Here is a 19,369-nt window from a genome sequence, read left to right as displayed (position 1 = left end):
GTAATAAGAATATAACTAGTAGTATCCCGAGATAGAGACTCGAGTGTTTCGCATAAATAGCAAAGAAAATCCGAACCACTTCTCAGCTACATATTCCAAATACTAAAAGATCTAGCAGACGTATCTAAAGTTAGGCTTTTCCCAGTCCGTCAAATCATCAAAGCTGATCCTGGAATCAATGTCTCCCTCAACCACTTCTCCATGTAGCTTGTCGCGCCGGCGATTCTCCCACTTGACGCCGACGATATATAAGAGCATGATGGCTATAGCCGCGCTCTCGAATCCGGCAATGGAATTGTATCCGCTCTGGTAATACGGTGCCTCCGAGGACTGGAACGTTTGCGGGGCAATGATATTGGCCACGCAGTACGAGAGGAAGATCATGGCATTGACAGTTAACTTCTTGGAGTGGCCCGATGTATTTGCCATGGGAAGCGACAGTGCGACGGCATAAGGGCCCCAGAAAAAGTAGAAGAAGTAGTATGCCGTCAGCAGCCCGGTAGTGTCGCTCGATGGCAGCTTGCGAATCACAATCGAGCACACAAGCGGAACGACGCAACACACGGCGGCCGAGATGCATCGCGTGTCCTTGATATAGCGCGGCGGTATGGTGGCGAGGATGCTGGATACTGCTTGTATGACACCGGTAGGCATGCCGATGAAGACGGTGTTGAGCTTGCTGAAACCAAAACCGGAGACGATTTGTGCTGAAAACGTGTTGAGACCGCCGTTGCTCACGTTCATGCACAGGAAAAACAAGGCAATGGCCCAAGACTTCCAGTCCATCAGAGCTTCGCGAACCTGGTAAAACTTGAGTTTCTAGTATGTGTTAGTCATGGCCCATGAGTCTCTTCGAAAGACGTCGCACCTTGTTCTCGATACCAGTATTATCCGATCGTTTTCTTTCGACAGCAACGATTGCCTCGCGCTCCGATAGGAATCGGCCAGCCTCGGGGCGATCCGGGCAGAACAAAAACATCATGACGGCGAAGAACATGGAGATTGCTCCCAACACAATAAAGAGCAGTCGCCAGGTGGCAATGGACAAGTGTTTCGCATTGCCAATGCCGTATGACACGAGTCCGACGTAGACCTTGACATCAATTAGCCTAGTTGAGGATATTCTCGGTTGAGACAACTTACCGAAGCCACAGTCGAGCTCCAGAGTGCGACGCGAAGAGGCTGCTCTTTTTTGGTGTACCTATCAAGCGCCAAAGCTTAGTAGTGTTCGAGTTGATGAGAACACCGGAGAAGGCATGTCGTTACTCACCACATTGTTGTCATGAGTGTCAAGCCAGGGAGCGCGGGCGCTTCCATCATACCCATAAAGAAGCGCAGCGCCATGAGACCTTGAGCATTGTGGCAAACAGCCATCAAGAGGGTCATGACTGCCCATCCCATGGCCATGATGGAGAGGAACTTGGCGATCGGGAAGCGTCCCATCAAACTGACGAGAGGAAATTCGGCAACGAGGTAGCCGAAATAGAAGATGGAACCGACTATAATAATCCAGGTCAGATTCAATTCTTAGCGATATGTTTTATCAATCATGACTGACTCCAACTATATTGCTGCCCGACCAGATGGGTATCGTCTTTCATGCCGTACAGTGCCGCATTCGATATAATGATTTTCTTGAGACAAACAGATTGATCAGTATAAAGAACAAGGTAAACAGTATGCAGAATTGATTCAATTTCTCTTACATCCACAGCAGACAGGACGGCGTATCCCCACAGATACGGCATGATTCGCCAGTCAATCTTTCGAATCAGTGCTCTCTCTTCGGATTGTTCATAGGGCACAGGCTCGACGGGGACCGGAATGGTGCTCATATCAATGTCTTGGACGATTTCAACGCTCTTCTTTGGACCAGTAGAGCTGGCATCACCGCCCATGGCGGGTGCCTTTGTCTGTTCAGGCTGTTCCGTCGCCGACATGGTGATGGTGCTCGTCTTGGTCGTGGATCTTTTTCAATGATTGTCACGCCGAATTTAGAACAATATAGTAGAGGACATCGTGGGTGGAACAACCCCAGATTTGCGGTCTTGATTTTGCATATATATCTATCCGTCGAGGTGCAGTAAAGTGACTAGGGACCTGGTCATCATGCCATGTCCGCTATCATGGATGGCAGCTGAACTGGAGTGCGCATTGCAGCATCACAAAGTCCGTGGAGAATGCACAGGGCTTGGGGGTTCTAGGTAACTGGGCTCTGGCCGACACAGCGGACTTGGTTGAAAAAAGTCCGCTGGCGTTTTTAGCGCGTGCGCTCCACTGGCGTGTCCCTGTGGGCGCTATCAGTTCGACGGTTTGTCACTCGATTGGGTTTAAGTTGTTGTTATCTCTGAATACACTTGCCACCTCTAGATTAATTGACTCCCTGATGAGTGGCTTCAGTAGTGATCAACTAGATACCAAAAAAAAAAAAAAAAAAAAAAAAAGGTAAACATCAAATTGAGTTATTGCCAATTCTTTACAGACCTGCAATACATATCCGAAGAGCCTCGTTTCCAAGCCAATAACTATGTACTCATTTTGAAATAAATGCTGGCAGGATAGGACACCATGGTTGACTGTGGATATGTTGTTACCCATGTTTATCTAGCAGATGCATCATGTATGCAGGGTCTCTTACTTCCCCACAAAGAGTCCATGTATCGTCACATTTTGGCATGCAATGGGATGCGATGCGATGCATAAGAACCAATGAGATCACGAACCTGTAATCCTGTCTTGCTCTATGAAAACACCAATTTTTTCATTCAAGTTGATGTAGTATTATTCCATTCTGACAATGCAACTCACGCCCTTCGGCTTATTTTCCATTTTAAATTTCATTAATTCTAGGCTCTGACTATGAAATCAATCACGACTTCACCGTGCAGGATCGCATCGTCTTCCTGGTGGATTAATTTCAGTGCACTCTCAACCTGCTCTCTGTTCAGCACGGCACCCTTCTCCAAATTCCTCACGCCCTGCTCATTCAAAAAGCCGTCAAACTCAGGATGGCCTTGAAAAGTCAGAACTTTGCCTGGCTTGTATACGCCCTGCACATTACACAACGAGCTCGCCCCTACGCGCACCCATCCATCGCCGAGTTGGGCCTCGTCCAAAACCGCATGATCAGCATGCAAGAATTGGCATGAAATTTTGGAAACGCCTTCCAGAACCGGGAAATGTGCCTTGAATTTTGGGTTGAGGGCTACCTCGTGGACGCCAATCTCCCATCCGTTTGGACTCTTTTCGACAAAAGCGCCATTCTCTCTGAGCAAAGTGTGGACCATGAGCTGGTGTCCAAAGCAGCCGCCAAAGAGCCGAACTCGTTGGTTATGTGTATAGACATCTAGTCAGCGGGTTAGAACTCTTCCTAGTATTTTTGTTCGTGGTTTTTTTTCTTACCTTTCAAATATTCTGCAAGTCGCAAGATCCAAGGGTCTTGATCATAGGCAGATGCTGTTGATCCGGATACGATGATGGCGTCAATGTCGTCTAATGTAGGTGGGTATTGTCCTTGCACGACGTTGTACGCCGTGGTCTCGATCCGTACTTGTTCTGCGAGGGGACGACGACTATTGTAACTGAGAGCGGCCCTTTGCAGCCAAGCAGCAAATACATCGACGAATTGTCCTCTTGTCTGCGCAATGTTGGCTGCGAGTTCGAGACATTCGAAAACGGCAACTCGTACGAGTCGGGGCTTGGTATCGACAGTCATGATTGCCTCTAGTTAGATCAACTTCCTCTTCTTGGTCAGTAGTAACAGTTCATCTGAGAGTATCTCGCGCTTGGTGCTCTTTGTTTATATGGACTCGCCATAGAGCGACGCTACTGCTTCCCATTGTTGGTCCAAAAGCAGCAATGATACAACGCCACTGCAATTGGCTGAAGGCCAAGGTTCTTTGCCTGTTCTGGAAATGTCCGATGTCCGCCGCCCGCTGTATAGTTGCGGGCCAGGATCCAATGATCCCGATATCGCGTTAATTTCGGCCAAGTGTGACGATTGGTATTCTTGGTCATGGCTTAAAGAGTTAACAGACCATGAATCTTATTATCAATTGGAACGCTTTGTCCGAATCTGATAGACCATGTATCTATCAAGGCAACCCGGTGAAGTGGAAATCAGATCCCATTCGTGCCTGGGCTTTGGTAGGCCCTAAAGTCAGAAGAAAGCCTCAGGGTGCTAAGGGTAGGCTTAGCGAGTCATTTACGGCCTAGAGTGCACCCAAGTCACTGGGAATGCCTCGACTCGAACCCCAGGCCAACGGCGTGGGTGTGGGGAACGGGGTTTGCCTCAGCCCAGTATCTCGCCAGTCAACACGATTAACAGGCCAGACCCCCATAATTCCCGGGGCCGCGGGACGCCCGTTGATGTGGGCACTGATGAATCCAGAACTCAGTCATTTGATTTCCACTTTCCTTTACACCAGACAGACATACAAACAAACAAGCACGTAAACTCGTGATGGCAACACCAAACGTACAGGACCCTGGCCATTTATTCGTAAATCCATGGACGCCCGCTCCGAGGCAGATTGCCTGTCGCAGGTGCAGGGTGAGAAAGAAGAAGGCAAGTCGGCCAAGCTCACACTTCATTCCCAGCATCTCTGACATCGCAGGACATAGTGTGATAAGAAACGTCCCGTGTGCAGCGAGTGCGCAAAATCTGGAGCAGGTACGCAGGCCGCCCTTCTCGATCCCGGTAGAGGACGCTGTACTGAAGTGTAGTGTGCATGCAGACTGTCAAGCCCTGAAACCTAAAAAGTCCAATACCGGGCGTGATCCGAGAACCAGGCATGTCTCCCCTCCCTCTTTGACTTTGGATCCGGGCAGTATGCTCATACACGCAGTAGTTATGTACATGCCCTCGAGGAACATGTCGCTCTGCTCGAGGCGCGTTTGCGACAGTCGCATCCCAGCATTGCGCTCGATCATCTGAGCCCGGTCCTTAGGCGGGCCAGCCTGCTATCGGGACTGCCCATGGACGAAGACACCGACGGCCCAGCAGCACATGATACTGCAGATTTCGCCGGGGAAGATACCGATGTCCTTGATTTTGGGGATTCAGACCAGTCTGATTCGATGCAGGAATCCATGGAAGGGGCTTTGATGTCGACCAACTTTGGTCTAGTTGACCTGGAAGTTGATACGATGGATGGGCTTGTCGACCCGGCTCTAGAGTCTACACCAACCCAAAACATGTTTATCCAGGGAAATGATGACGAGACGGACATTCCCGAGGCGCTCATCGAACGTCCGGACATCATGTCCTCCATGCTATCAAATCGTCACTTATCCATCACTATTGGCAGCAGTTATGCGTCCGAATACTTTCGCAATGCACATCCCATGTGGCCTTTTCTGCACCAGAAGCAATGGGACGACTGCTGGCGACGCTGGGAAAGTCCCATTGGCTACAATACTGGGGCTGCTTGGATGGACTTTTTTGCAGACATGGTGAGTTTCTTTTCAGCCAACACGTGCAATCATTTCTTACTCTGTGGGTCAGGTTTTGTCTATAGGGGCACTACTTGCCCAGAACTCTGATCCGGCACCAGAACATCTAGAGTCGTTCAAGGTATATTTTCCCACCACGACGTGCGAGCTGCTGACCTGATATTGACATAAATCAGCATCTCAAAGATAGAGCGCTCCAGAAATATGAGTCGCACGAGAGGTCAGGCTGGTCAGCACTCTTGCGGACGCAATCGTCATTACTTCTCACCATCCAGGCCATGCATATGGACTCGGTCGGTACCATGTGCGATCGAGCTTCGGAAGCGATTAAGCAGTGCACCATCACAAAGCTGCAGAGACAGTCAAATCAGATGCCGTATAACACCCCCAACGATATCCAGGACGAGATCCAAAGGCAGGCAACTCGGTGTTGCTATACCATAGATGTCCTAATCAGCAGCTCGACCGACCAGATGGTGACGGCTGATAGGTTCTTGGACGAAGATGTGAGTTTCTGTCTGCTTGTCAATGATACAAGTACTGACCTCAGGCTTGCAGCTCCTGGACGATGACAGTACTCCTGGAGATGCGTCGTCGCCAGAAACCACTATGAGAAGGTTGAATCACGAGGACCACATGTTTCAACTCCGTCGCATTCAGTATCGCATATTAAAGCTTGTGCAAAAGCTCGAAAAACAGGCCCACAGAGACCATCACCCAGTGCCCAACTTGTGGCGATCGCAAATCCGACACCGCTTAGATCGATGGGTCGACGATATTGTAATGTTTTCAGGCTCGGAAAGAACCCTGGATCGATTCAAATCTCAAACATGGCTATTGAAGTTGGCCAATTACGCAACGATATCTCTGTTTCCCAATCCACACCTGGCAGTTCGAAGTGGCGATGCGCGGCATCTCGTGACGGCAGCTTGTCAGGTTCTTGTAACTTTTCGACGTTTCCGCGTCAGAGAGCATCTTTCATGCTATACTTGGACAGCAGTGAGTGCATCTTTCCCATGTGGGAATTAAGATTTACTGACTCGAGCATCAGTTGATTCACCAATTTCAAGCCGGTGTCATTATGCTGTACTGCCTCTGGGCAACGCCGACTCACCAGCAGCTCTCCTTGTACGATCGTCGCTCCGTATGCCGAGCCCTCTTTGCCTGTTCTGCCACATTGGTAGACTACGCCAACAAATGGACATCGGCACATGTCTTTCAAAACGTCTTTGACCTCTTGACCGAGGAAATCCCCATTAGCGAGTACGGCGATCCCATGCAACAATGGACATTTTCGCCAGACAGCTGTACGGAACTTCTCAGGCTGAGCCGGGAGCTCGAGAGACTCCAGGTGCAGAGGAAAGTGGTATCTTTATTGCGAGATATGGCCAGGGGCTCTCGGCCGTGCTACAGTGCGCCATCGATTGAGGAGACGCAGTGGATACAATACATACACCCTGATCGGGATACTGATGATTTGATCCAGTCATCCTTCATATAGTATGTATCTACAGTACTTGGGCGTATAGAACCAGGGCTTTTCCGTGTATCATGACCCTTTAGGAACTATCCCACCCTTTACTACCTCATTATGCAACCCGCCAAATCCCATACCGTTCTCTCAAACTCATGACGAGCTTTTCGGTGTCTGAAGTTGACCCTACTCCTTGATTAGATCCATGGCTACGCGAGCACAAGAACAGGATAGAAAGCTTACAGAATAGACTTGGTAAAAGTCAATGGCGATGCCATTGTCGGATCGCTTAAAGTGCAGCCGGGCAGACCACGGCATCTCCCCAGTGGTTCCGTCCTCGTAGTCGTATTCGCTCTTGCCGTAGAGCATAATCTCATCCGTCTTGCCGGCGCTGAATGGAAACACCTTGTACACAATGTGGAGGCGCTCTGCCTGGCCCTTCCATGACTCTAGATTTACGTTCAAAATGTCTGCTTGTAGTCTTAGCTCCAATCCTGCAAGAGAGAAAGAGAAACAGAAACAACTCACTCTGACGTCCAACCACGTCGTCCATTTTCCGCTTCATTCTGGCATCGTCTGAAAAGCAGGCAGCCCAGCTATCCGCGTGCACCTTGTCGTCGGAGAGTGTGTAGAACTTTTGAAGGAAATCGGCCAGCTCTTTATCGAGAGTGTCCGCATCATAGGCGAAAGTGTGAGCGGCAAGCTCAGCAGCAGTAGGCTCGTAAGACATTTTTTTTTTGTTTGTTTTCCTTTGGCTTCTTGAATGATGCAATTGGTGGTGAATAGTTGGCCTGGAAGGTAATGTCTGGAGAGTGTGTTCTAATACGTTGAGAGGCAAAATATGAATATTTCAATATTTAAAAAAAGGATTCTGGGAATAACGAATATATCTCTGCTTAATCATATTGGTGTTATCGTGATCTTGAAAGGCGGCCAAAAGATAGCGCATTACAGCAGTCGGACTCCCGGACTTGGAGTCCGACTCACTCTGGGGCCACGGTCGGGGGGGTCCCATCCACCCAACTAACCTTGGGAGTCCGAGTCGTGTTCAGCGGACCCGCCTGAGTCAAAGGCCGACACCGTCCTCCGCCACACTTTTCTTACTTGGGTGTGACTGTCAATAGGATAGTGATAATGCATACTGAGAGAACTGGTCCCCTTTCATCGGATTGGCTCGTGCAAGGATCGTGATAGCTCTCTGCATGAGCCCTGGCATACTCGTTGGGTGGTGAAGAGATCCATCAAATACGGTGACTACCCACCTTCCCCCGACGATGCTATCCGCCTTATACTGCAGCCCTCCTTGTCGGTAATGGCAAATTGATGCATGGAAAGTACTAGTAAGTGTTACCATGTCTTTGCAGTGGAAAACCAAGATATTCTCTGCCCTACGGCAACAAAAGTCCTCCGTAGACGAAAAGCAACCAGTCTCACGATGGACAAATCGCGATTTGGAGCCAACGCCGCCCGAGGAACGAACGTGGACATGGTGAGCATCACTTTTGAATACAGTTCATCTTTTCGAAAACTTACAATGTCTATAGGTATAATTTGCCTCTATACTGGCTTTCCACAGCCTTTGGCACCGCAGGGTGGAATGTCGCGTCGTCCTTAATTGCTGCCGGGCTAGTGAGTCTCCTTTCTTCTTTCATTAATTTTCAAAGTCGTGGCTATAGAAAGCCTCACTATGACTTGCAGATTACTGACATAAAAAAAAAAAAAAGACATGGCAGCAAGCTCTCGTATCCTGCATCATCGGATCCGCCATCAGCGGCCTCGTAGTCACCGCAATGGCGAGGCCGGGCGCCCGATACCACATAGGCTACCCAGTGCTCGCCCGATCGTCCATGGGCATGTACGGCTCCTTCTTCTTCGTCTTTATCCGCGCCGTCATTGGTACCATTGCCTACGGCATCCAGACGTTTTACGGCGCCAACCTCTTGTCCACCTGCCTGCGGTGCATTTTCGGTTCGTCCTGGGAGGGCATGGGGAATACGCTGCCCGCGTCCGCGCACGTCACGTCCAAGACGCTATTGTGCTTTTTTCTCGTCTGGTTGATCCAGTTCCCTCTGGTAAGACATATTTCTTCATTTCTACAAGCTTCGCGATTGGCAGGGTGCTAACAGTGACTCGAAAGTGTTTTATACACCCATCTAGAATCCAAATTCTCTTCACACTCAAAGGCCTGCTTGTGCCCATTGCCACGTTTGGAATCTTTGGCTGGTGCATGGCCAACGGAGCCGGCCTATCGACCATTGACGACCAGTCAAAGTCCTCGACCGGACCCGTGGGATGGGCCATCATGAGCGGCATTAACACGGTGCTCGGGACGCTGTCTCCCATGCTGGTCAATCAGCCCGATCTGGCGCGGTACTGCAAGACGCCTCGAGACGCGGGCGCGCTGCAGGGTGTCTCGGTGTTTGTCGCAAAGGTCCTGGTCATGTTCCTTGGACTTGCGGCCACGAGCTCGATTCAAGGTGCCTGGGGAGAGACGTATTGGAATTTCTGGGTATGAAACGCTCCTGAATCTGAAGAAAGCGCACTATACTTACAATCTATGGTATTACAGGACCTCAACGAAGCCATTCTCGATCGATATTGGACTGCCGCGGGCCGGGCCGGTGTGTTTCTGGTGTCCTTTACCTACCTTCTCAGTGTGTTTGGCATGAACATTGGCGCCAATTCCCTTCCTTTCGGAGCCGACATGAATGGTCTATTGCCAAGAATTCTCACTATCCGGAGGGGTCAGATCCTCTGCGCTGTCCTGAGCGTATGTTTTGTTCCTTGGGAACTGATCGCCACGGCCCAAAAGTTCATCACATTCCTCGGTAGCTACAACATTTTCATGGCTCCAATCTGTGGTGTAAGTGACACAAAACTATTAGTCTCTACCTACTCTATTCGCTAACCATTTGAGTTTAGATCATGATTGTAGACTACTTCATCGTACGTCGTGGAAACATTCATATCCCTTCACTATATAATGGTCGTCCACGTGGACTCTACTGGTTCACCTCTGGAGTCCATATTCCTGGAGTCATTGCATGGTGCGTCGGTGTCAGCTTTGGTATACCTGGTCTTGTTGGCTCGTACGAGCCACTGGCAGTCAACCAATCGGCGAAAAACATGTACAAGATTGGTTGGGTTTTGTACATGTCAGCGGCAGCACTGACATATTATGTCATGGTCACCTTCTTGGAGCGTCCAGCTGTGTACCCCGAAAGACACAGTGATAAACCTAGAGATTGGGAATTACTGGCAAAAGCCGAGCCCGAAGGCTATTTTGAGGATGAAATTACAGGTGATGCAACAATCGAGGGCGTGCAGATAATTGCAAACCCAGAGACAAAGATGAATCTGGGGGCCAAAGTAGGAAGTATGTAGTGGTATTTGTCCTCCCATCAACAGTTGATTGAGGGACACAAGATTTTAGAAGAAAAACGTCACAGCAATTCGAATGTTTCTCGTATCGCGATATCACACCATGCTTCACTCCCATTGAATGACTTGATCGTTTAAAGGCTATATTTGTAAACGTATACACGCCATTCACGAGACGATCCGCAAGAATTAAGCGTACTAAAAGACAATTGAGTTGAGGATAAATGCAATTTTACATCGATAATCCTTACCGGAATATGTTATGACAATTGGTTACATGATGTAGCCGTGCGCAGAGAACCTCAATAACGTTACATGATGCCGGAATAGCTGTGAAATGGTTACACGGCCAAGATATGAATACAGACAAACACAGATAAATGCGTGATGCATCTTCTGCCAGGTTCCAAGAAAGTTGTCCCGTAAGTATTCATGATTCTGAAGTCTTCAACGCTCTGCCCGTCAAACGTGCAACATCGAGCCAACTCCCGCCATGATGCAAAACAAACGTCCTCACTCTGATCTGCTTGCTCGTAATCTCTTGAGAGATACAGACTTCGAACGGCCATTCCACGTGCAGTACTTTTTGGTGTGTTCGGCCGTAGAAAGATCAAGAACTGATTTTGTCCGTCTTACGGCAAGTTCTGTATCGCTCTTGGCCGAGTCATTCTCATCCAGCATGTGGGTTGGAACGCAGTCTTCGTACGAACCATGGGTAAGCGGAGTGCCATATTGCTGCGAAGCTCCTGATCTGGCTTGAGACAGCTCCCTCTTCTCGACCGGCGTATTCGGAGGCTGTAGTGCGACTGTGTTCGGGAAATCGCCGGTGTCTGGCGATCCGCTCCTGTCGTAGTTCTGTAGGCTTTGTACTTCTTGAGCAAATCGAAGGCTTAAGGGTGTCCTTGAGGAGGCTCCACTGAGTCCTCTTGATCGTGTTCCACTTGTCATAGATGGACGCTTGAGGTGGTCAATCGTCTTCTCGAGAGCTTCCAACTCCTTGTAACCCCCATTTTGTGGCAAAAGCTCAAGCTCGGGATACTCAAGACTTCCAGATGAACAAGGTCTTTTTCTTGCGTGAGTGGAAAGATTGATGCGGTTAGTATTGGGGCCATCGCGTTCAGGACGTAACTTGGCAAGGCTTTCTCGTAGCGTCCGTCCGAATTTATTCGAGAAAGATCGCCGTTCCGGTGTCGCATGACCTTCGTCCAAATCATCGACTTTGATCTCCTTGTCTGTAGACCACTTTGTCAGACCGGCAACACTGGCTTCAGCCACAGCAAAGTCCTTGGGCGTTACCAAATCATCAACGCCAGTAGCTCCGTTTCGCTCTTCTCTATCATGAGAAGGCCATTTTGCCCAAGATTCTGGTACACCCTGACGTCTTTGTGTGGCATAAATATGAGTTCTAAAACTAGGTGTTTGTTCTGCGTCGGAGCGCTCAGTTTGGACCTGGTGCTGCCATTCCTTGAGAATACGGCTTGATGATTCCAGAGAGGTGCTGGTGATTTGCATTTCGTCCTGGCCAGTCAAGGGTCTGGACGGCGTTGATGGGATACCCGATCCGTCTTCATTGTGACTTCGACTATAAACAGAACTTGCCTCTCGGGTGTGGGGTCCAGTGGGTACCACGTCATTGGTAGACATACCGCGAGAGTCCTGAATTACGACCTGGGGCGTCTGTTCTTCATACTGACTTTCAGGTTGGTTTCGAGCGCATCCTTCACGTCGCTCTGCCTCAAGTCTGACTGCACGCTGCCACAGATCTGTAGCGGTCTCTTCCAATTTCAAATTGCCGCCTTCATTGGAAAATTGCTGACCCCTTCTTTCTTGCGTCGCGTATTGAGAACTGTTTGGAGTTGCATGATTCCTAGGGCCGTCATTTACGGTTCTCGAATTATCTCTTTCGGACTGGTGTTTGCGTAGTGTATTTCGAGGCTTTGCTTTGCTTGGAAACAATCGCGCAAATAGCGAGGTCTTTTTGATGGACCGTGCTTGACTGTTCTCAACGAGTGGTCGAAGTCTGCTGTCAATGGATTCTCTAACTTGAAGCTGTTCACAAAAGTCTGTAGAATCTGTCTTCATCTCCGCTTGTTCATTAATCACACTCGCAGAGACTGGGTCCAAGCCTGCAGGCGTGGGGTGAAGTCGGTCCCGCTCAGATTCTACCGTGCGCTGCGTTGATGTCTGGGCTGGTTCCGTCTCGCAAAACTCTGCTCCGGAGTCGTTCGAATCAAGTCTTGTTGTGTCGCTCAGAAGCTCTATGCAATCAGAGATCAGTGCGATTCCATGAATAATATCACAAATTTTGGAAACTCACTGCCACTAGCTTTATCACACTCAATCTCGTTCAAGTACCCAGCGCTGCGTTTTGTGTCATTTCTCTGCGCTGATGGCGTGCATTCAGCATCGGCCAACCCAGGAGCAGGATCTGCAGGTGAGTTGACCACCGCGAGGCCCTGTCTGTCGTCTCTTGATAACGTAGTGTGCTGGACTAATTGTTCAGCCGGCTCCCAATGTTGCGTTGATGGAGCATTAAGTTTTTCATTTGTCGGAAAGCAGCTGGATATCTTCAACAGATTCTGATTCATGCCGGATTGCGATGAGGAAGACGATGGTCTTCCTCGGGCGTTCTTTGTATTAGGATCCAAGTCGCTCAATAAGGGGCGTTCTGGGCGGCCTTCGAGCACACTATCACTATTGCGACGCGTTGATGAGTGCGAAATGGACTGGAGTGTATTGGAAACGCGTAACCAGAGATCCAGTGGTGAAAAATGCTCAGAGTGAGTTGTGTCGTGGAAAATGGCAGTGGATTGCTCAAAATTTGTTTCATCGGCATGAGAGCCGGCTGCGAACGACTTGTTCTCATGATCCATACGGCGATTTGTTGAGGACCTTGATGGAGCATCTGGAGCATGGGGCAAGCGTTCATCATGGGGTCGCTCTGTATCATCGTTCGCATCATTTCGAGGGATCGTCGGTTGTTGCCCAGAGGCATGCTTGACCATTTCTTCGCTCTCAGGGTCAGCGTCTGGGAGCGCGCCAATGTATTCCGCCAGATGCCCAGCGCTATAAGACAGACGCCAAGAGGCTACGGAGCTTGTGGTGGAAGTATCAGATAGAGTGGGAGGCTCCATCTGAGGTGAGAGCAGCATCTTTGGAACTGAGCGGTGCTCTCGCAGAGCTTGTCGAGCATGCGGAGCTGAAGGCTCACATGGGCTGGTGGCACTTGTTGGGCAGCTACCGTGGCGACAGAGAGAAGTTCCGGTACTAACGACTATCGGTAGAGCCACTGCAATCATCTCTCGAGCAGGAGAATCAGAGCTGTTGGAAGTTGCCGTGTCAATATCGCACACGGAGAACTCGATAGTATCCCTAGGCCCACCTCCAGTGATATCAGGTCGTTCAGAAGGTGAGGGAGATGTACGTCTAGACGGAACATGATCATGACCGCTGTTGACCAAGTCGGTCTCTGTGCTGAGCTCACCCTGGATTCTCTTTTGCCTCAGTCGCCTCAACTCTGCACGACGTGCGAGTTCTTCCTCGCTGCTACCGATGCTCTGTTGCGACTGCCTTTTGGATTGTGACTTTTGGGACAAGCGACGGATGAGTTTGGTCTTTAGCGCTCCTAGAGCAGTGGTTGGCGGTGTCCTCAGATCAGAAGGCTCGTCTTCACTGTCAGAGTCGTCGACCTCAATGACTGTTGGATCGAGAACAGCTTGCTGTCTGGGCGTTGCGACGAGCGAGGGGGCAGGAGTGTCAATCATGACAGCTGGGCCATCATGGTTTTGTCCCTTACGCTGGGCTCTGGGAAGCCTGGCTTGGGCAGGACGGGCAGGTAGTTGAGCTATTGGTGTTGACCTATCTCCACTTGGGTAAGCACCGCGGCTTGAACAGCAGCACAAGGCCGGCATCTTGCAAAACCGAGAGATGGGAGCCGAGACTTGTGGCTGTCTAGGGGCCACAATCTATTTTGATAACGTTGCCACAGATGGACCCCGATCGAAGAGATCAATGATGCATCGACACAGCGGACAGTGATGGGCTTGATGGTTGATTTGATGCCTGCCCGGGCTCATGTTTTGCTGTGAGCTACAACGAGCGATTGGTCACCCATGAGGTAACCTGATGTACCTACATTGTCAAATGACCTTCCAGGCGCGCAAGTTCGACCCTGAAGGAGGAAGCTACGAACATTGAAGCGCACCCGCGCGGTGATGAGCTGCGGCTTCCTTCCATATAGACCTGCATTGATAAAGGAAAGTGCTTTGACCTGATGTCAACGGAAGAAAGCAACATTTTGAATGCTGCACAATATTCATGTTTATGACCAAGCGACATGTATAATTGACAAATTCCACAACGGCATGACCCAAGAAACGTTTAGGCTGCTTGATCTCGTACAAATATGGTGTATGTTATTTTTATAGCACTCAGCGTGGAAAAAAGAGCAGTCCGCTTGTGCCACTTGGAAATTCGACGATACCTTCCGATGTCTTTCTCTTCTCATGGTGTTCAAGGTGGTGGTTCTGAATTTGAAAGAAAGCTTCAATGTATAGGTTGAAGCTACGAATGTCGTCTGCCTCTTATGTAATACCCACTGGCAATAGCAAGCGACAGATGTGCTGTGAGTTCCTAACCAGTCGTGAAAGCTCCGAGTGGATTTGCTTGGCTTTGCCGCCGTTAGTCTCCGAGATGGGCCGATAATACCTGCCACTTATGCAGGATCGCCTCAATTACTCGACCCCGTTTAAGGATTGTGTACTAGGTAATATAGGATGATGCAATCTTCAAATTGCAGACAGGCAGCGGATGCCCCAATCCACTTTGCAAGGCGGTGCCACTGGTGCATAAGATCAAAGGTTGGCTGTCGTGTCATGACTGTATTCCAAGACACATGGAGGATTTTGCTATCTCAAAGAAAAGAAAAAATCCCGACGAGAGCCGTATGCCTGGATTGGTGCATTCCAAATTGACGCTTACTTGGCTAGCCTCGCCTAGATACATAGCAATTCTTTTTTTTTTTTTTCTATTAGCTCGACTGCACGATGGCTAATCAAGATGTAGGGATTGGCGCTCAACGCGAGTGGTGATTCGTGATTCGTGAACTCAATGCTTACACACTGACGCCGCTTTGCATCAACTTCCATGTCTTGCCGGCTGTTGATACAATGTGTAGCATGTAGGGACATTATAAAACATACCCCCCGAAGATACTGCAATGTATCATGTAGGGGCTGGTAGGAATCTAGGTAAATAAGGTTTATGAATGAACTATGTAGGTCTTCGGAGCGGGGAAGCAGCGAAAGATTTCAGAGCAGTCCCATCACCAACTTTAGATGCACTGGACTCATCATCAGTCATGTCAGCTCTTCTCCTCGGATGGTTTGCTCTGCTTTGCCAGACCAGGGGGGGATGTGTGATTTTCTCTTTGCAGGATTGGCAGTACCTTAGGCGATCTCGGGGAGGATATGGGTCTGATTTTCTCATAGGCCGAATGGCGCCATCGCTACTTCACAGCACCGCGATTTGTTGTACACTGGTACCTATTCCGACAGCCGCCCAGCAAGTGTGCATGTTTGGGCACGGTTCACATAGAGATCTAGACCCCCAGGCCTACCAAGCTACCCCCCGCTGTCGGACCCTGAACTTTTCGCTCTATCGCCATACTGATGCTTTCTGCTGAGACAACCCCGCCATCTGTACAGACACGGCGAGGTTGCTTGGTGCTACCTCAGTCTTACCTAGCTTCAGGACCCCTCACCGCCCAACCCGCCCTCCGCCGATCACTCCTCTGTCCTCCCGCCTTCGACAGCCCATAAAAATTTGACTTCCCTCGAGCTGCTTGTTGAATCTGTCCTTCTCTTCTCTTCATCACATTCTCCTTTCTCTAAACCCCATCACTAGAGACTGGAACAAAAAACCTGTCTTTTTTGTACGTTTTCCCCTCCCCAACGGTCTCGATTTCCCCCGCTCTCTCTATCTTGTTACTACTGCGTGGAAACTAGTTGCTGACGAAATCCTCCAGTATACCCCGCATATCACAGATCTCGAGAATTACGGGCAAGATGGTTCAGTCCGCAGTCTTGGGTTTCCCCCGCATGGGTGTGAACCGTGACCTGAAGAAGGCAACTGAGGCTTGTGAGTGAACCCAATTGTCATGTTTGCGTGCAATTGCATACAATTGCAGCATAGCTGCCAGGCAATGCTTGTGCACCTACCCCGGAAGCTTGTGCTGACATAATTTCTCCTTTCAGACTGGGCTGGCAACCTCTCGCAGGCTGACCTCCTCGCCGAGGCCAAGCGTCTGCGATTGGCTCACTGGAAGATCCAGAAGGATGCTGGTGTCGACATCATCCCCAGCAACGACTTTGCCCTGTACGATCAGGTTCTCTCTCACATCCAGGACTTCGGTGTAAGTTGATTAGACTGCCCCCCCTTCGCTATGAGCTACTTGAAATCTGACTCTCTACTCTCCAGGCCGTTCCTGAGCGATACAGCAGCGCCGGTCTCGACCGTGTCGATGAATACTTTGCCATGGGCCGTGGCCACCAGAAGGGTGGTGTTGATGTTCCTTCCTTGGAGATGGTCAAGTGGTTTGACTCCAACTACCACTACGTCAAGCCCACTCTCCAGGACAACCAGACCTTCAAGCTCACTGCCACTCCCAAGGCTGTTGCTGAGTTCACAGAGGCCAAGGAGGCCGGTGTCGCCACCAGACCCGTCCTTGTTGGTCCCGTCTCCTTCCTCCACCTGGGTAAGGCAGACCGTGGTCAAAAGGTTGACCCCATTGACCTGCTCGACAAGCTTGTGCCTGTCTACGAGGAGCTCCTCAGCAAGCTGAAGGAGGCTGGTGCCGAGACTGTCCAGATTGACGAGCCCGTCCTTGTCCTGGACCTGCCCAGCAAGACCAAGGCTGCTTTCAAGCCTACCTACGAGAAGCTCGCTAGCCTTGGTGACAAGATCCCCAAGCTGGTCTTCACCACCTACTTTGGTGACATTGTCCACAACATCGACCTTGTCCCCAAGGACATCTACGCTGTCCACGTCGACCTGGTCCGCAACCCTGAGCAGCTCGAGACTGTTGCCAGCAGCCTTGGCTCCAAGACTATCCTGTCTGCCGGTGTCGTCGACGGACGTAACATCTGGAAGACCAACCTGAAGCGCGCCATTGAGACCGTCGAGTCCGCCGTGCAGAAGCTCGGCAAGGACCGCGTCATTGCCGCTACCTCCAGCTCCCTCCTCCACACTCCTCACACTCTGGCCAGCGAGAAGAAGCTGGACGCTGAGATCGCTGACTGGTTCGCTTTCGCCTCTGAGAAGGCTGTTGAGATTGCCATCATCGCCAAGGCCGTCACTGAGGGCCCTGCTGCCGTCCGCGAGGCCCTTGAGGCCAACGCCAAGTCTGTCCAGGCTCGCGCCACCTCTGAGCGTACCAACGATGCCGCCGTCAAGGAGCGTCAGTCCAAGATTCAAGCCTCGGACTACAACCGCAAGTCTGAGTTCCCCTCCAGAATTGCCCAGCAGCAGAAGAAGCTGAACCTTCCCCTGTTCCCCACCACCACCATTGGATCTTTCCCCCAGACCAAGGAGATCCGTATCCAGCGTGCCAAGTTCACCAAGAAGGAGATAACCGAGGCTCAGTACGACAAGTTCATTGAGCAGGAGATTGACATGAACGTCAAGATCCAGGATGAGCTCGACCTGGACGTCTACGTCCACGGTGAGCCCGAGCGTAACGACATGGTGCAGTACTTCGGTGAGCGCCTCAAGGGTTACGCCTTCACCACCCACGCCTGGGTTCAGAGCTACGGTTCCCGATGTGTTCGTCCCCCGATCATCGTCGGTGACATCTCTCGCCCTGCCCCCATGACCGTCAAGGAGTCCAAGTACGCCGCCTCCGTCTCCAAGAAGCCCATGAAGGGTATGTTGACTGGCCCCGTCACTTGCTTGAGATGGTCTTTCCCCCGTGATGATGTCCACCAGTCCGTCCAGGCTGAGCAGCTTGCTCTTGCCCTCCGTGACGAGGTCGTTGACCTTGAGAAGGCTGGCATTGACGTCATCCAGGTCGACGAGCCTGCCCTGCGTGAGGGTCTTCCCCTCCGCTCTGGCAAGGAGCGTGAGGCCTACCTCGACTGGGCCGTCAAGGCTTTCCGTCTGTCGACCGTTGGCGTTGAGGACTCGACTCAGATCCACTCTCACTTCTGTTACTCCGAGTTCCAGGACTTCTTCCACGCCATTGCCGCTCTCGACGCTGATGTTCTCTCCATTGAGAACAGCAAGTCGGACGCCAAGCTCCTTGGTGTCTTCGTCGAGGAGGCTTACCCCCGTCACATTGGCCCTGGTGTCTACGATATCCACTCGCCCCGTGTCCCCAGCGAGCAGGAGATCAAGGACCGTATTGAGGAGATGCTTCAGTACCTCAAGCCTGAGCAGCTTTGGATCGACCCTGACTGTGGTCTCAAGACCCGTCAGTGGAAGGAGACCAAGGAGGCTCTGGTCAACATGGTCAACGCCGCCAAGTACTTCCGTGCCAAGTACGCCAAATAAATCATGTGCTTCACAGCACGGTAATGGTGATTTCCACTGTCATATAGACATAGACATGGAATCGCCAGCATAAGAGAGGAGTTGTACAGGTGATTTTGTCATTTCCGTGGAACTGCATACATACCCGAAGGAAGGGTACTATTTGATTCGATTTCAACATCGGCGTTCAACAGGCTTGTTTCAAATTGATGAAAAGTTCTACAGGAAAGGCAGGATCGGAGCATTCAACAATGAGAGCATGAAAAGGGATGGGAAGATATCAAGTGGTCCATTGTTCAACCGGGCCCTGGAGTGTTATGGCGTTTACTGATTTCTACAAAACTGTGACAGAAGCGACCATATTAAAGTCGATGTAGATATAAAATAATAGAAAGAAAGCCCGTTTCAACTGGGCAAGACAAAAATCTTTGCTTGTGTCTTTTGCGCTGTGAACTTGGCTACCTATCTGCAACTGCACGGAGAGAGGAAGTCCACCTCAATGATGAAAATGATGATGAATCTAGTATAATTACA

General features: G+C 50.4%; 7 protein-coding genes across 7 annotated transcripts; 3 read left to right on the top strand and 4 right to left on the bottom strand.

Annotated features, from left to right (window-relative positions):
* Positions 1-111: 111 nt before the first annotated feature.
* Positions 112-1,940, bottom strand: PFICI_08558 (uncharacterized protein; the record flags this gene model as incomplete). Its single annotated transcript, XM_007837139.1, has 6 exons — positions 112-819; positions 869-1,093; positions 1,144-1,201; positions 1,271-1,499; positions 1,559-1,634; positions 1,707-1,940. 6 exons carry the CDS (start codon positions 1,938-1,940, stop codon positions 112-114), a joined length of 1,530 nt encoding a protein of 509 aa, XP_007835330.1.
* A 906-nt stretch (positions 1,941-2,846) lies between these two features.
* On the bottom strand, positions 2,847-3,715 carry PFICI_08557 (uncharacterized protein; the record flags this gene model as incomplete). The annotated part of the gene is made up of 2 exons (XM_007837138.1): positions 2,847-3,346; positions 3,403-3,715. The coding sequence occupies 2 exons, from the start codon at positions 3,713-3,715 to the stop codon at positions 2,847-2,849; spliced, it is 813 nt and encodes a 270-aa protein (XP_007835329.1).
* Positions 3,716-4,977: 1,262 nt separating this feature from the next.
* PFICI_08556 (uncharacterized protein) lies at positions 4,978-6,955 on the top strand (the record flags this gene model as incomplete). Its single annotated transcript, XM_007837137.1, has 5 exons — positions 4,978-5,454; positions 5,507-5,575; positions 5,631-5,960; positions 6,013-6,453; positions 6,506-6,955. The coding sequence occupies 5 exons, from the start codon at positions 4,978-4,980 to the stop codon at positions 6,953-6,955; spliced, it is 1,767 nt and encodes a 588-aa protein (XP_007835328.1).
* Positions 6,956-7,125: 170 nt separating this feature from the next.
* On the bottom strand, positions 7,126-7,658 carry PFICI_08555 (uncharacterized protein; the record flags this gene model as incomplete). The annotated part of the gene is made up of 3 exons (XM_007837136.1): positions 7,126-7,137; positions 7,172-7,398; positions 7,457-7,658. The coding sequence occupies 3 exons, from the start codon at positions 7,656-7,658 to the stop codon at positions 7,126-7,128; spliced, it is 441 nt and encodes a 146-aa protein (XP_007835327.1).
* Positions 7,659-8,280: 622 nt separating this feature from the next.
* Positions 8,281-10,312, top strand: PFICI_08554 (uncharacterized protein; the record flags this gene model as incomplete). The annotated part of the gene is made up of 6 exons (XM_007837135.1): positions 8,281-8,417; positions 8,473-8,557; positions 8,653-9,000; positions 9,066-9,437; positions 9,498-9,791; positions 9,851-10,312. The coding sequence occupies 6 exons, from the start codon at positions 8,281-8,283 to the stop codon at positions 10,310-10,312; spliced, it is 1,698 nt and encodes a 565-aa protein (XP_007835326.1).
* Positions 10,313-10,822: 510 nt separating this feature from the next.
* PFICI_08553 (uncharacterized protein) lies at positions 10,823-14,220 on the bottom strand (the record flags this gene model as incomplete). Its single annotated transcript, XM_007837134.1, has 2 exons — positions 10,823-12,567; positions 12,627-14,220. The coding sequence occupies 2 exons, from the start codon at positions 14,218-14,220 to the stop codon at positions 10,823-10,825; spliced, it is 3,339 nt and encodes a 1,112-aa protein (XP_007835325.1).
* A 2,154-nt stretch (positions 14,221-16,374) lies between these two features.
* PFICI_08552 (putative 5-methyltetrahydropteroyltriglutamate--homocysteine methyltransferase) lies at positions 16,375-18,856 on the top strand (the record flags this gene model as incomplete). Its single annotated transcript, XM_007837133.1, has 3 exons — positions 16,375-16,447; positions 16,564-16,721; positions 16,787-18,856. 3 exons carry the CDS (start codon positions 16,375-16,377, stop codon positions 18,854-18,856), a joined length of 2,301 nt encoding a protein of 766 aa, XP_007835324.1.
* Positions 18,857-19,369: the final 513 nt, after the last annotated feature.

Source organism: Pestalotiopsis fici (assembly GCF_000516985.1).
Source record: "Pestalotiopsis fici W106-1 unplaced genomic scaffold PFICI_Scf_6, whole genome shotgun sequence".
NCBI lineage: Eukaryota > Fungi > Ascomycota > Sordariomycetes > Amphisphaeriales > Sporocadaceae > Pestalotiopsis > Pestalotiopsis fici.
The sequence above is the reverse complement of the archived record's forward strand: the minus strand, read 5'-3'. Positions and strand labels throughout refer to the sequence as shown.